The following is a 16,302-nucleotide window of genomic DNA, read 5'->3' on the forward strand; positions in this document are numbered from 1 at the left end:
AAGTGAACTTAACAGTGAGTTCAAGAAATTTTGTATTTTATATGACAAATAAATGAAATTAGTTACTCACTTTGACTGAAACAAAATAAGGTTAGGTTGTCCTACGAATGGAATTTATAATACAGCGGGTGTAGTTCAGAATAATTTTCGCGCCCCTCTAAATTTAAGGGTTACATTATCGATATAGTTGCACCGATATAAATCGAACTTTCGTGTTTTTTCATAACGTAATGTATGCGGAACAATTGTAATATAAAGAAATATATATAGTTTTTAATTGCCTGCGAATATTGAATAGTATTTTATTTCACCTGAGAACTCATTCATCTTTAGAAGAAATGTGTTTTTGTTAATAAAATTCTCGATGCAAAATTGCTGATTTGATCCCGAAGTAGGTCGCGAACTGTGATGGCGCCACATTATCGTTACCCCTCCCCTTGCCGAACTGTCAAATCGAGGAACGTTGTTTGTATACGAAATTTTTATCAGTTTTCAGCCTCATCTACGATCTGGGGACTTCTAGCAAGAGTATAAGATCAGGTTCGTATTTGTCTACGTTTTCGTGATGGCATATGTCAATGTTATACCGCGAAATCCTTTCATTCATGCAGACGAACGGAAATGTCGAGAACTGAAGCTGACCGGCGCTGTTACCACCTTTCCTGTCAATTTCTCCTCGTCCTTTTCCCATTTCTCCTGGCTACCTTTTTCGTATATTTTTTACTTCTTAGCGCGTTAGGAAAAATAATTTCTTTTCTTTCATAAAATAACAGAGACCCCTATGTGAATCCTTGCCTAACGCGATTTTATTACAGGCACTCTGTTTTCCATTTTGCCTTATTTCTCTTAACCTAACTAGAAAGCAAATCACTGAACCGCGAGTAGCTTTCAAAACTAAAAATTTCTGAAATAAAATTTTCACGCCGTCGTAAGTTATCGACGATTTCCAGTTAGTCGTCGCAGTTAATTTACTGCATCGTAAATTGAACGGTCCAGTCTCTCTCGTATTAAAGAATTCATAGTCAATGAACTTTTATTCAACAGATTATTCAGATAATATTCTATGTTTCGATTAAATGTGATTAAATGCAATTTAAATGTACATATTTTTTATAAGTTTCATGAAAATGTTAATTTCTTTCTAAATCGAATTTTTAATATATTTATATTTTAAAAAATAAAATTATTGTTTTAGGATATTGTAATTATTTTTAAATTAACCTTATATTGGCTGTGATATTCAGTGTCTAAAAAGTATCATTGTAAAACTAGGATTTTAAATCAGATGCTTTGACATAATTATTCTAGGATGAATCGAACAATGGATGAAAAAGAAGAGTTAGTGAAGAAGTCCTTATTTAGTTTTGTGAGAAAGGAAGTGCCTACTGCTCAATTGAGGTAAATAAATTCAGATAGTCTTTGTTATTTTTTATTAGAAAGGAATTTGTAATTGAATACATTTAATTGTATCTTATCTCTTCATATAAAGTATATTTTTTTTTTTTCAGTTTAATAGATGATATTGTTCTCAGTTATGTGGTGAGTATGGTAGAAGAAAATGCACTTGAGGAAGATTTGGATGTTGATGGATTGTGTGAAATGGTTTCTGCTTGTCTTCCTGAGTTTTCAACGATCGAAAAGGAAGCAGTATCCAAATGGTTATTGGATATTGAAAGTAAATTACGAGAAGAAAGTAAAGAAAATGAAAATTGCCAGCCCCATGATCCTTTAAGTCATATTAGCTTAACGGCCCTGTTACCTCCGGGTACACAAAGAATGAGAGTTCATCATCTTTCTGAAACAAGTGATGCTGGAAGTGATTCTAGTGGAGAATACTTCTCAGAAGTAAGTTCAAAATCGTTTGAAAAATTCGGTAACTACTTACTTTAGCAACTTTGCCTTTAATCTGTTTATTTTTGTATGGTTTTTAAAAGAGGAGGCTGTATTTCAGCATTGAAAAGAAATGTATATGGGTGAGGATGAAAAGTAACGTGCGGTTACATTTTCTTTTTACAAAAAAAAAGACTTAACATTTTAAGAAACTATAGTATCCATGGACCAATTCCGATGATTTTTGAGTATGTTGTAGAAGACAAGATTGTTAACAATCCGAACAATTTTTGCTGCTTGGCCTCAGTTTTCGAGATATTTGCAAAAATTGTTGGTACTGCCACATTTATTCGATGTCTGCAAACGATCGTTGATTGTCTTGTGTTTCTATAATCACGCGAGCGTATATAACGGATGGACAAAAAGATTTAATTTAACCAGTTCCAATAATATACTAATTTATCGTAACTTAAATATGCATAGTGTCGCAACAATACAAAATATAATCAAACTTAATCTAATCATTAAAACTAATTAGTTAATTTAATTAACATTATTAATATTCTGACAATTGGTTTTAGTTATATACGCTCGCTTATTATACACAAGGTAATCGGCAATCCTTTACAGAAGCGGAGTGAATGTGGTAGTATATTTTGCAAATATCTCGAAAACTGAGGCCAAGCAGCAAAAATTGTTCAGATAAATGTTATTTACAATCTCATAAAAAAAAAATGTAACAGCACATTACTTTTCACTCTCCCCCCCATCTACATTTCTTTTTAATGCTGAAATACAGCCTTAAAAAAAAAATAAATAGATTTAGGGTAAAGTCGCTAAAGTAAATAGTTACCATAAATTTAATTTACTAATGTTGAATTGTTGAATCGATTCAATTCTTTCAGTTAAATAACACAAAATTACAAAAAGTTTACAATATTTCACAAAACGTTTAACTATAGAAAGCACGTGCTGATGGTCGCGAAAAGATACTTAACGTCGCGTACCCGCACGATTAAATTAAATCTCACTTCTGATATTATAGGGCATTTTAAATTACAATCCAACCGACGCGATGTCAGAGATAGATATAAATCGATTAATTCGTTGCTAAAGACATGTTCGTTGATGATCGAAAAAACAAGTGCATTCCTTTCAGGACCATCTGTACGTTATGCCATAGGCTATCACCACATGCATACACATATTATCACATATTTACATGTACACGCTGTAATATCTATTTCCCTGGGCATACATTTTTAAAACATTGATTTACTTGTTTTATTAGGAATCATCTTGGCATCAAGTAGCACTTTTGCAAGAAATGTTTCCAGCAGCAAGTTCGGCAGAGGCCAGACATTGCTTAGCAGTTGCTGGAGGTGATATAGCAAAGGCAGCTCAACTTGCACTTCATCGACAGGAAGCAGGACAGAGCATTGTCAGTAATCTAACATTTTTAACAGTAAGTATCTGACTTTATTCATACTATTTTAATTGATATATTTTGCGTTATTCAAAATAGGTTCATTTCTTCTTAGTCTCTTGTAAAATAAATCGTGTATGTACGCTATATCATGAAAAATTAACATACACATGCATGTGCATAGATTCTTCTAGTAGCTAAACAGTTAATTATCAATCACGAGTTAAACGATATAAAATGGCGTAATTATCTTATGGCAGCCGAACGGTCGAAACAAGGCCAGAGTGAACGACGAGGAACTGAAATCACGTATCATTGCGCGGTATAGCTACGTCGATAGAGATGATGATTCACGTGAGCACCGTCCAGTTGCTCCGAAAACGGAACCAAAAAAGTTAGTGCGTTATCTTGATAACAAGATCGTGAGCGTAAAAGGTGAACGCTATACCGAAGTGAGAAGAGGTGGCGAAGAGGAGGACGGTAACGAAGGTGGCAGGAAACGAGGTCATTGTCGGCCGTAACCAGTCCCTTTGCCTCCACCCCCCGATCCACCCCCTTGGAGGCATCTGATTCAAGATAAAGCTTTCACTTAGATTCTCTTCTTGCTTATAGAGGAATACGGACAGGGTGTTGAATTTTTACGTATGCAGCATTACTTTTTTTGTTCCTCTCCAGTTAAATTCATTTCATCCAGTCACTATTATCAATTTTAAGGATATTCCTTTTTTTTAAAGCGTGATATTATATTTATGTGATCCGATGCAAGAGATACGTAGCACTCGAAATCACAAATGCGCAGCGTGTGCCGTTTACAATATGGAATCATGAAAATTTGTTTTGACGACAGTACAGTTGCGAACATTACTATTACATCGCAGTATAAGTACCTGTTAACGTATACTATTTAGTTTATGATCGAATAATGTTTTTTTTTTCTATCGAGCGTACAATGGTCACAAAATAAATGTATCCGTTGTTTGGATAATTTATCGATGACAAAATTGTAACTTATCATTTGGCCAATTGCACAGGGCAATTTATTTTATAATGTAACATGTACGTTGTTTCGTGTATTTTATGAACGTTTAATTTGTAAATACACGTAAAAGAAAGTTGTATTTATTATCTTTATAGCAATATAACGTTTGTATTACGATATTTTTGTATAAAATTAACTTACAATATAAAACGTGACTAATGTAAACTCGATTTTTTAATTTAAAATTTAATTCTGCGATTTAATATCGATAATCTTACTTCTTATTTTTACATGTGCATATACTCTTTTAGTATCAAGATAATATACATTTTTTAATTTATTAAGTATACTGTAGCTTATATATTTTTTTTTATTAGTGAGTACTGTACGATTGTTACATTACTGTTGTCATTAAGTCTATGAACATGTGCTAATAATATTTGTTCAAGTAGTTTAAAACTGTATATTTTATAACGTTACAGTAGAAAGACTCGGTTAATTACTTTGAAACATTACCGCAACTGAGTGAAAATCCCTCTCCCTCTTTCTCTTAACATGTATTTGATGATGTCGCATTTAAGGACGGTAAAGTAATAAGTGATATATCCTTGCAGGAGAATCAATTTCTTGCAAACGCACTAAAATAAAAAGGAATATAACAGAAACATTAAGGATTTTTATGTGCACGTTTACTTGAAAATGTCAAGAAATTCAAAATAAATTCCATTTTGAGCGTACACGGTAATAATTATTATCTATGATATAATCGGAGTTCGTCAAATGTTTAAAACAATGTTAATTGCGAAAAGATACATTGTTTCTGAAATTTAAGTGAACTGTGTGCATACTAAATCTTTTAGTATTACAAATTATTATCAAGTTGTAGGTTTTGGATAATAAATTTCAGTAGATGTATTAGGTAGGTAAAAAATATATTAGTATATATATATATAAATATATATATATATACAACACATACATGTACTAGATATCTAAGCGGGATAAAATTTGCTTACCGCGCCATATAATTTACCAGTATTACTATTGTTATTGCTATTATTGCAAACTTTAAAGTGTAGACAGATGTAATCATTAAAATATTAGGATATTAACATGTTGAGTGATGTACATTCAACAATTATGCTCGAGTGCGTGTTTTGACAATGAATCAATAGAAACACCAAATTGTCATGATAATTACAAATGCCGACTACTGTTGATGCAAGAAGTGTAATTAACTGGAAATATAAATTTTATATTTTCATATTTTATTTGGGCCCATTATTATATTTCTCAATCACTGGTCTCGTTGAATTTCATTTATTATTTTTAAATATCATTTTGTTAGGCGTAAAATGTACTGTTAATATATTTGTTAATGGTCTTTCATTTTAGTAATTGAATACGTTTAATAAAAAAGAGAATTTATGAATATATTGAAATAATTTGCAGTTGGGCCAATCCTTGCCATAGATAATTATATGAACTATGCATGAGTCATATTATTTCTAATAATTGTAATTATTACAAAAAGATACTGTATTCGCTGTAAACTAAATGTATTCTACTACCAATTAATCTCAGACAGAACGACTTTGCTGTAAGATTTCCGAAAGTATGTGTAATAGAATAAGGATAGCGGCATATTAAAAAGGTATTAAAAATGAATAAAAATATGAAAAAAATAATAGAATAAGTAATCACCACGAAGTGGAGTACTTTAGTTTGCCTGCGAATTTTCTGTACATCATTTAATGTAACATATATGTATTTTCATCAGTAATATCGACTGCATGCATGGTCATTGCGCGTAATTTCTTAAAAATGCGGAATTAAGATCGTATAAAAATTAAGATTTATTAAGATACATTTATATATATAACTTCTTTTATATGCAAATCAAAGTCTAATTACTATTGTTTAAAACGATAGTTCTGTGGCTTATTTTGTTATTACTTACAGTGTAACATTTAATTTGTTTGGCTCTATTTCATCGATAATAGAATCATGAATCATTTATTTGTACAATGATATATTTTCCATTGTTGCAATAAACTCCTTCTAACATAGTTATTGAAGATGTATTATGACATTGGAAAATATATTAATCGAACAAAAAATACTCGTTTTGTATATACTGCTTCACTTTAAAGGCAAATCGCTTTTTCTATTAACCAATTTAAAAAAAAAAAAAAAAAAAAAAAAAAAAAATCGAGATTCATTTAAATGAAATTTTATTATTATAAAAGGACAACATTACTCTAAGTGACATTGAAGTATGATAACACCAAATATAAATTATATAATTAGAATATTATATCCCGTGGTGATATTAATGAACTCCGGGGCCTTACAAAGTGATTAAAAAAATTACATAAATAGTTCTATCTTAATTTTCGAGATTCATTCAAAGATTCTATTTTCCATGACATTAGTATAATGTAAGGATCAGACGTGCATTTATTTTTATGTTGTTACAGAAATGTTTTTATTCATCTGCTTGATTGTATTTAAAAAGTAAACAAAACGTTGCTGTATGACTATGTTACTATACTTTTATTTCCGCATTGTGCAATATACTTTCACAATTTTCAATGAAAACGAATCTAATAGTACGAATTTACGAGATGACTATACACGAATGAATATACTTTTTTACCTGTACAAGCGTAATAGTTATTTAATTTTTTACAACGAAATTTTCACTACGTATTAATAAAATAATACAATAATTGTATCAATCAAAATATTTTCAAAATTACAATTGTTTATAGCGATACATAATAAACAAATATCTCATCGAGATTATACTAAATCATTGAATTAGACTAAAATATCAGATACTATTATTAATAATTGAGATATTAATAGCACTGTTGTAAGTAAAATTCGCCACGGTAACTTTATAATTGATATAAAACTACGTTTTAAGTGTCAGTTGACAATTCACTTTGTAGTTTGATTTAATATAAGTAATGAATTTTGATTACTATGTGAATAGTATCTAAGTACGCTATTAATGAGAATCAAGAACAGGAGTCCTGATAGAAAGGATATTTGTTTCCGATTATTTTAAACATTTTAGGATATACGTCGATGCGGATGGAATTACTTTTTTTTTTTTAAGTCATTGTACAAGGGGGGGGGGGGGGTGGAGACCTTCTGAAAATGTATAATCTATATTGTATCGAGTATTTATTGTTTGTGCATGTTCTATGCGTTTTATAAAAATTATGCATATCTATTGTCCGTCAAGAACTATTGATGATCGATTTAATTTCGATTATCATTTGTTTTTAAACTATCGAGTAATACATTCGCTATTTATATATTTAATATATATGTATAACTATTACTAATAATTGTGCACTAAGACTCGATTTAGGAACAAGTATTCCGATTTATATTTTTTCCTTGCTCGATGCTAAGGATTCTGAAATTCAATAAATATAGCTATACGAAAAGATAAATTCATTTTTATCGTAAAACTTTGTATTGGCGCGATTCCTCTTATTTCTATTAGGTTCTGTATGAGGGTAGTAATAATATAAGTGGCACATTATCAATTAGCCACTCAAGACCATTTACCAAACTGTATATCACATCAGGTATAACTTTTACTTTTACATAGTGTTAACTGCCACGTATTACGTTTGGGTATTGTCCTTGTAATGACCTTCAGCGGCCAGTTGATTTTGCACCATCTCAATGAAACACCAATATACATAGATGCTTTATATGACGCGGCATATGGTGTTTTATTCGTAAAACGAATTACAATGCCTTTAAAATCGTAGCAAATAAATAAAATCGTTCACGTAATATTGCATTACAAGTATTCTCGTGTAAAATTAAGTCAAGGTACGTTCGTGTTGCGTGTACAAAATATATACACGTGACAATCGAGAGTAACATGTTTCCGTAATAATTAATAATTAGGTGTATCAATCGTCTCGCTTTCATTTAATTTTAGTAAAGTCGAGAAGAGTTGCTTAGGCGTACATGTGTACCGAGTGATTCCCTTTTATGCATAGGTGGTTGTTATTTCAAAGAGTAGGTCTTATCGAGAAATTCCACATTAAAATATGAAGGAAAATTTTGGTTGCAGAGGCGTGTAGGATATCTTAAGGCCAAAAAGCGTAACCAGAATTCAAAATTTAGAAATGAGATAAACGAAATCTTGTTCGAATTCTAGTTACGCTCTTTGAGTCGATGACAAAAAATATGCCAAATGCCATTTACAAAAAGATAAGTGACCGTGGAATGCCCTTCAATCCTTATATATTCAATTTTCTAATTTTACAGTCTCTCAAGTACATTCATTTACAGATTGAAATGCGTCACCTTGTGTATGTAAATATAAAAGCTATCATTCGATGTTATATTCAAAATCCTTAAAAAAATCACTGTAATTTGGTTATGTTCGTTATCATCAATAAAGAAGTTCCTCTACCTATTGTTAATTATTTGTTTCTAAAATCTTGATTAAGATCTATTGACGACTATCGAAAAAAAGCGAGAGGAACGTATCGTCCTTCCACGAGAAGAAGGCACAGCGTGTATACATCCCCACTCCTGTGTAGTCCGCCGACTCACAGGTATTGGTCGAAAACGGTGATGAAGATCGGTGAAAGCCAATCAGCGGACTGCAGCAAAAGTGGGGATGTAAACACGATATGCCTTCTTCTCGTGGAAGGACGATAATTGTACTAAAGAACTTAATTCGCAGAGAACGAGACAAGGTCAAAACTGCGACGAATATTCACCCGAACTCGAACAATGGTATTGTTAATGTTTCGAAGAAAAATGAATGATGAACGAATAAAGAGAATTGTTGTAGTCAAGTCCGTGCTCTTTAAAAAACAAGAATGGTCGAAAAACGTTTCACAGTGTGATGTTTATTTCTTCTTTTTTCGAGGCTTATCCTGTGGCGCTGGTAAATTCTCTTGTTTTCGCTTAGACGCTGGTTTTGCACCTATGCTGCCGCCCTTTTTTCGCCTCTCTTGTCTTTCCCGCTCTTCGAGTTCTTGGTTCTCGCGTTCTATCAATGTAATCAAAGTATTGCATCGTCGTTGCAACTCCAAAGCCGTACGCGACTTGACGAACCAATCGAAACGGAATTGCGGCGCCGATCTGACCGTAGCTCGAAGCTCCTCGTAAACATTTTCCTTATCGAAGCCCAATTTGTGTAGCATGCACACAAGGAAACGATCCTCCTCTTCGGTGTAATTCTTCCCCTTATTCGTCCCGTAAGCTATCCTCAACTGATGAAACGGTGCACGGTACCTCGCCATCTTGGCATCTAAGGCTTTTTTAATACCAGCTCGTCTTTGTATCTTCGCCTCTCCGCGTTCGATTTGAGCCATAACCCTATCAATGTCCTGCAACTCGTGGCAACGTTCCCAAAAAACTGCAGAGTACTCCATCACCTCTTCTGGTGTTTTTCCTTCCACTTCCTTGGCAATATTCTCGATATCGTCGCGACCGTACTTCTCGTTCGCCTTTATAAACTGATTAAAATCTCTTTTCGTCCAATTCGTGAAGCCTTGAGTGAGCAATTTCTCTTTTTCCACAATTTCTTCGTCGGATAACGGCTGAGCCTCGTCTATTTTGCGCTGCTCTTCTTTTTGAATTCTGGCTGCGTCGGATCCAAGTTCAGGATTCTTTGGAACTTTGTATCCTACGGTTTGACGGAAATAATAAATTTCTTGATCGAGTAACTCGAATAATCGTGGCGGGAAGAACTGGAAGTCTTGAACTATTGGCTGTTTCGGAGGTCTGGGTGCTTTCGGAGCTTTCGGTTCGGATACTCTAAGAGCTTCCCTGAAGTAAGCGTCAACTGCATAATTAGCTTTTCGCTCTCGTTTTGGCGGTTCTATCCAGTTGCCAAGCCCGAGAATTTTTTGTTTTTCACGATAGTCCTCGCCCTCGAACTGATACACCGAATCTGTAGGTGCGTCTACGGTGAAGTTACGCAGCGACGATTCTCCCAAACTTTCAAGTTTCTGTTTCATCTCCTCGGTTTTCGCTTCGCCCTTTTGTAGAATAGTATCTATATCTTCATCCGTGATAGCACTATCTTTGGATGCAAATACTTCGTTTGCACCGTGCCTGATCATATTCAGCATTTCGTCTTTATTCAGTGCTGTTTGCTTTGCATCAACTAACCGCCCTTGTTGAATAACTAATTTATCTAAACGCAATTTAACTTCGGCACGCTCAACAATCTTTTCTTCTACAGTATTTTCTGTAATAAACCTGAATACGCGAACTTGTTTTTGTTGACCTATACGATGAGCCCGATCCATTGCTTGCAAATCCATCTGTGGATTCCAGTCAGAGTCATAAATAATAACTACATCAGCTGTTGCTAAATTTATACCTAAACCTCCAGCGCGAGTCGACAACATGAAAATGAATTTCTCACTTCCAGGCGCATTATATTCATTGATTTGACGTTGCCTATCCTCGTGTGCCGTATTACCATCTAAACGACAGTACTGAAAACATCGCCAGTGACAATAGTCTTCTAAAATATCCAACATTCTCGTCATTTGACTAAATACAAGAACTCGTGATTCTTGCTGTTGCAATTTTGGCAATAATTTGTCCAGAATTACCATTTTGCCACAATTATAAACCAGATGTTCATCGGTTGTATAAGGAGGTCCAGGTTCTGCACCATCAAACAAATATGGATGGTTACAACATTTGCGCAATTGCATCAAAATATTTTGTAGCCTCATTTTTTCAATTTTTCCAGCGCCGTTAACTATGTCTATGTCTTTCATGAGCACTTTAGTGTACCATTCTCTTTGCATTTTACTAAGACCAATGTACACCTTGATTTCTTTTTTTGGTTTAAGACCTTTTTCAACTTCAGATTTTAAACGTCTCAAAAGGAATGGTCGAAGAACTGCATGCAATCTCTCGACTAACGAATTATCACCTAAGAAACTGTTGGTATTAAACCAAGAGTCAAAATCGTCTGAACTATTAAACACATCTGGCAATAGAAAATTGAGCAAGGACCACAATTCATGGAGGTTATTCTGCAGAGGTGTTCCAGTTAATAATAGACGATTAGCTGTTTTAAATTCTCGCAGTATCTCTGATAGTTTTGACTTCTCGTTCTTTATCCTATGAGCCTCATCGATTACCATATAACGCCAGTTGAACTTTTTAAATACAGACTTTTCTTTTATGACCATCTCATAAGATGTTACACAAACATCCCATTCTCCAGGCATCATAACATCTCTAATAAAGGTATTTCTAGTTTCTGCGTCTCCTATGAGACAAACTGCTCTTAGCGTAGGACACCATTTCTTAAATTCGTTCATCCAATTAGCCAAAGTAGACTTTGGAACTATAACTATATGCGGACCCGGAATGCTTCTGAAGTGTTTCATGTATCCGAGCAAAGAAATAGTCTGTAAAGTTTTACCAAGACCCATTTCATCTGCTAAGATACCATTGATACCGTGTTCGTACAAGGATATCATCCAATTTAAACCTCGTATTTGATAATCTCGTAACTCACCAGATTTAATGTAGTGTGGTGACGATTCAAAACGTGTTGTAGTCGCAACATTGGCGTTACTCTCTGCTAATAACTCCTCGTCTTCTTCTTGTTCTGTCTTACGGTGCCTGTGATCAATGAGATCGACTTTCACAGGAGCTTCTGCTGGTTGTTTTCTGGGCCTGCCAGCTTTGACTTTCAAAGGACTTCCAGCTTTATCCTTCTGATTGTTCGTCATAAAATGGGAGAATATTTCAGTCTGTTTCAGTAAATAATCGAATCTCTTACTTCGATCAGTTTCAAGCTTTGTTTCAAAGTCACCACCACGAGACGACGTGGTCTCTGCCGAAGATCCATTCGAATTTTCTCCCGTGTCCCCTGTGTCTGCATTTTCGTCTGGCTTCGACATTTTCCCTAATTTCAGAACTACCCCTTACGAGTGTAAATGAAATTATAGTCGAACTAACTCCCACGTAAACACGTACTTGATTTAATTACAACTATTTGTCTCTTAAATACCGGTCTCAACCCTGACGTTCACGAACGCACAACACCAATCGCCGCCATGTTGGATTGTGTTATCCCTCCAAAAGTACGTTATTAGTGCCATCTGTAAGCATTTGGTCACGACCGCATCCGCGGTAATCGCAGAAACATTTAAATATGTTTCCAGGTTGATCAAAAAATAAGATTCCCTTGGCAATATGTTAGAAGAAATTTAAATTTCCCACGTGTATATATTGTTTATAACGTGACATATTCAGATTCCTGTGAAATCTAAGAGCAACGGACTCATTGTGTGAGGAAAGCAAGGGGTTTCAGGAAATAGTATAAATTGCAATAAAAATATTTGACATAGGGAACCTTACTTTCTGATCAACCTTTGTATCAGCGAACACAGTTCTATCGATGATGTAAATAAATTTTATAAACAAATAAATAATACACCGTGAGAATATTTAAAGTTACTTATCTATATTGCGATAATTAAATAACCTTATTCTAAAATGTATATTCATAAACAATCTTTCCGTATAATTTGAAAAATAAGTCTATTTACCTCTTAATGTTGTGTGTTACATTCATATTTATATTTATCTATTAATCAAAAATGAGAGAAAAGAAAAATGAAGAAAGATAAAGAAACACTAAGCTACTATTCAATCACATTTAAACAGCGATTAAAGTTTTCAAATAATACAACTATGCAACAAGAATGTTATTAATTCTTACCAGAAAGATCTTCGTTTCTGCTCGAGATATGTATGTCCATCGATATTGTTTCCTAGACGACGGTACCCCGCGAAGTAGCAACACACTCGATACTGTGTACTACGATATTCAAGTTAAGCTAGGTTTCTACAACGTAGTACACTGTTCTCGCTAATTGTGATTCATTGTTATCGGACGAAAGCTTTCACTTTGACAAGAAAAGAGTGCCCGGTGAATTTTTACGATAAAAAATGTCCGTTATCGAACAATCGGTCGCGAGCCAAGGGATCATCGTCCCGCCAAGTTTGCCGATAATTTTAAAGCAATTTTGCAAGGCAGCTATACGAACCCAACCGTACGATTTACTTAAATGGTCCAGCTCGTACTTTCGAGCGTTGGCTGACGGCGAGGACCCACCAACAAAACTGAGACTCGAATATCCACCACCGAGCACCGCTTCCGGATTGACGCTTGGTTTTCTTAGAATTTTGCTTAGGCAATTCGGAGGTACTCACGCAAGCGTGCAAATCATTCGCAAACCATTATTTAATCGTTTAATCGCTTTGACCTAAATGTGTATTGTATATGTATATTAAACACAATAGACTTTTTAGTTATTTTAACGCGTAAAATCATTTCCTTGTGTATTTATATTTCAAAAATACCTTATATTTATTTTAATCATAACGAAATAATAAAACGATAAAACAATTTGAAATTCTTCGTATTATTTCGATGTTGAATATTTGTTGGGTAGATTATAACAAATCGTTGCCCGTGGAAATGATCCTACGTCGTTGGGATTGCTTGTGCTTGGATCGACGAGAGTTAAATTTGATCATGATGATTGGGAAATTTCGACGGAGGTGTCAGGTGAAAAAGTTTCTGGCTATAGCGGTGGGTCTATTAGGATCGAGTCTCTTCGAGACGATGATCATGATTTGTGAATTATTCACTCACGAACCCGAAGGAGGATCAGCTATGGTTCCTGTTACGTTATTCATGGAGATTTATGGGTAAGTTGGATGAAGTTTTTAACTAGATGCGCAGAGTGACAATTATTTATTTACTTTTAATGAAATTCTTATATTTTTATAATATAAGAAATATGCAAAATAAAAGATACATTTGTGATGTCGTCTCCCATGCTCGCCACCAGAGGGGTCGCGCTCTCACAAGTGTTCGACTGACCCCTCGGTTGCTATAAATAGAACCCTCGACACATTTCCCAATATCCCAGTCATCTAAGACAGGGCCTGCGAAGAAGTCATTTACTAAATGAGTCCCCTAGCAGGCCCGAGGAAACGCGCCCTTTTCCCTTTTCTGTCCTACGAATTCTTTGAGATTTTTTAAACCTTTCTAATGACAAAACGAATTTTAATTAAAGCTCTTACTCTTCTCTGCGTTTTTTATAAAAACATGCATTTACGTAAATATCCGCAGTCTACTTAATGTTGTAGCTACGTACATGTTGAGAATTATTAAAAATGTGTCGAACATTACATACATATTATTAACATGTATAATCTAATATTATACAGGATGTACAGCCATCTGGGAAAAATTTTAATGGGAGATTCTAGAAGCCAAAATAAGACGAAAATTAAGAATACCAATTTGTTGATAGAGGCTTTATTAAAAAGTTATTAATGTTTAAAGTTACGTCCACAGAATGGCAAATTAAGAACAGCTGCGTGCATGTGATAGTGGTTCTCACTCAGCATGAGAAACTCTACTTAGTGACGTATCGACAGACTCACAGTCTTGTGAGTGAGAACTACTGTCACGCGTACGCAGCTGTTCGCAGATTGCCGTTCTACAGGCGGAACTTTAAACGTTAATAACTTTTTAATACAGCCTCGATCAACAAATTACTGTTCTTGATTTTCGTCTTATTTTGGCCTCTAGAATTTCCCATTAAAATTTTTCTCAGGGGTATACATATGTTTTACATAAAATGTCCAGGTATTTGGCAGGACTTCGATGCGACGGTAGCGAAAGGGACTCCTCCGATGAAGATCCGACAGAATTCATTTTATGCAACGAATCCAACGATTCTAGATCATTGGCGAGCCAAGAACCTAGCGATGATAAGTCCTCCGTGGATCGTGTTTGCTCTATCGCGAGCCAAGACACCGAAGCGGACGTAAATTTGGATTTGGAACTAGTGTCAAAGGAAGACATTGACTCTTCAAGAAGTAAATTGATTTCTAGGTTAACGGGAAATTAAGTTTAACAGGAAATATTCTTTATTTTCTTTCAGCCGATATTACGCCACAATTAGGCGAGAGTTATACCGATCGGAGAAAAATGGTCGACGATAAAACCGAGCAAGATTCTTCCAGCGAAGGAACTTTGAAAGTAGAAGAAAATAACGAGAATTCTGGCGCGGATGCTGAACTGAGTAAAAGATCTCGGTCGAGCGACGGGAAAAAATCGACGAAAAGTGAAAATATATCTGACAAGTGTACATCTGGCAGCAATACTCCAGACGGAAATGCAAGCAAAGATCAAAATGTTCGTAGCATAGATCGTAAAGCTTCGAGCGGGAATAGAAGAAAAAAAATCCTAGATCAGAAATCGTTCAAGTATCGTCCGAATATTCCTGGTGAGAATTAGGAAGAAAAATTTTACGATTTGTTCAATTTATTATGTACGTAATTTAACAATTTTGTTATGTTTAGGTATTGGACCTCGTCTATCGGCTGAAGAGGTAGCCAGTGTAGCAATATGGATGAGCGAATGTGCAAGAATACAGGAAGGTATGGTAGGTCCACGAAATTTTCGGCATATGAATTGTCCTCCTTTAGACAGACAACAAATATCGGAATCATGACGTTAAACAAATTTTCGCAACTTCTGAACTTGCAAATAATTTTGCATCAATAATAATGCATTGAACGCACGTCACTTCTCTATTAAAAAAAGAAGAAAAAAACAATTGCAATAACTTTACATAAATGTTCAAAAATTGAAATTGTTAAGGTATGTAAAATAGTGTTTTGTTTAGAATGTTTAACATTTACGTTTATTGTTAAGTCATGTATAATTAGTGGACGTGAAACATATTGTTATACTTACCAGTAAAATAGGAAACACTGTAGGAGAACCAGAAATACATTACACAGTATTATCAGATGATATTATCCTACTTCATTTATTTTAATGTTTTTTACTTTTTGACACTTGTACTTTTTATTAAAACAATAATATACAGAATAGTTAAATATAAAAGATGCAATACCGTATACAAGATTAGCATACTTGGATGGTATTATTATCATAACATTATTGTGAGCAGTTATTTAATTCACATTTAGTGATAATTATATA

At 34.2% G+C, this 16,302-nt stretch overlaps 3 protein-coding genes across 3 annotated transcripts; 2 read left to right on the forward strand and 1 right to left on the reverse strand.

The window, feature by feature from the left end:
- The first annotated feature begins 415 nt into the window (after positions 1-415).
- Positions 416-7,823, forward strand: LOC143340212 (CUE domain-containing protein 2-A). Its single transcript, XM_076761894.1, has 5 exons — positions 416-540; positions 1,309-1,398; positions 1,509-1,845; positions 3,122-3,295; positions 3,517-7,823. The coding sequence occupies exons 2-5, from the start codon at positions 1,310-1,312 to the stop codon at positions 3,775-3,777; spliced, it is 861 nt and encodes a 286-aa protein (XP_076618009.1). The 5' UTR covers positions 416-540; position 1,309; the 3' UTR covers positions 3,778-7,823.
- A 144-nt stretch (positions 7,824-7,967) lies between these two features.
- Iswi (nucleosome-remodeling ATPase imitation SWI) lies at positions 7,968-12,315 on the reverse strand. The gene has a single exon (XM_076761893.1). It carries the CDS (start codon positions 12,164-12,166, stop codon positions 9,134-9,136), a length of 3,033 nt encoding a protein of 1,010 aa, XP_076618008.1. The 5' UTR covers positions 12,167-12,315; the 3' UTR covers positions 7,968-9,133.
- An 827-nt stretch (positions 12,316-13,142) lies between these two features.
- LOC143340433 (uncharacterized) lies at positions 13,143-16,182 on the forward strand. Its single transcript, XM_076762364.1, has 5 exons — positions 13,143-13,476; positions 13,727-13,985; positions 14,935-15,167; positions 15,233-15,577; positions 15,654-16,182. Exons 1-5 carry the CDS (start codon positions 13,221-13,223, stop codon positions 15,803-15,805), a joined length of 1,245 nt encoding a protein of 414 aa, XP_076618479.1. The 5' UTR covers positions 13,143-13,220; the 3' UTR covers positions 15,806-16,182.
- The last annotated feature ends 120 nt before the right edge of the window (positions 16,183-16,302 follow it).

Source organism: Colletes latitarsis, chromosome 3 (genome assembly GCF_051014445.1).
Source record: "Colletes latitarsis isolate SP2378_abdomen chromosome 3, iyColLati1, whole genome shotgun sequence".
In the NCBI taxonomy this organism is placed as follows: Eukaryota; Metazoa; Arthropoda; class Insecta; order Hymenoptera; family Colletidae; genus Colletes; species Colletes latitarsis.

Coding starts and splice junctions, on each gene's coding strand:
- LOC143340212 (XM_076761894.1), top strand. CDS start 1,310: ATGAATCGAACAATGGATGAAAAAGAAGAGTTAGTGAAGAAGTCCTTA. Junction 1,399..1,508: donor GTGCCTACTGCTCAATTGAG/GTAAATAAATTC, acceptor TTTTTTTTTCAG/TTTAATAGATGATATTGTTC. Junction 3,296..3,516: donor GTAATCTAACATTTTTAACA/GTAAGTATCTGA, acceptor ATCTTATGGCAG/CCGAACGGTCGAAACAAGGC.
- Iswi (XM_076761893.1), bottom strand. CDS start 12,166: ATGTCGAAGCCAGACGAAAATGCAGACACAGGGGACACGGGAGAAAAT.
- LOC143340433 (XM_076762364.1), top strand. CDS start 13,221: ATGTCCGTTATCGAACAATCGGTCGCGAGCCAAGGGATCATCGTCCCG. Junction 13,477..13,726: donor TTTGCTTAGGCAATTCGGAG/GTACTCACGCAA, acceptor TTTGTTGGGTAG/ATTATAACAAATCGTTGCCC. Junction 15,578..15,653: donor GTATCGTCCGAATATTCCTG/GTGAGAATTAGG, acceptor TGTTATGTTTAG/GTATTGGACCTCGTCTATCG.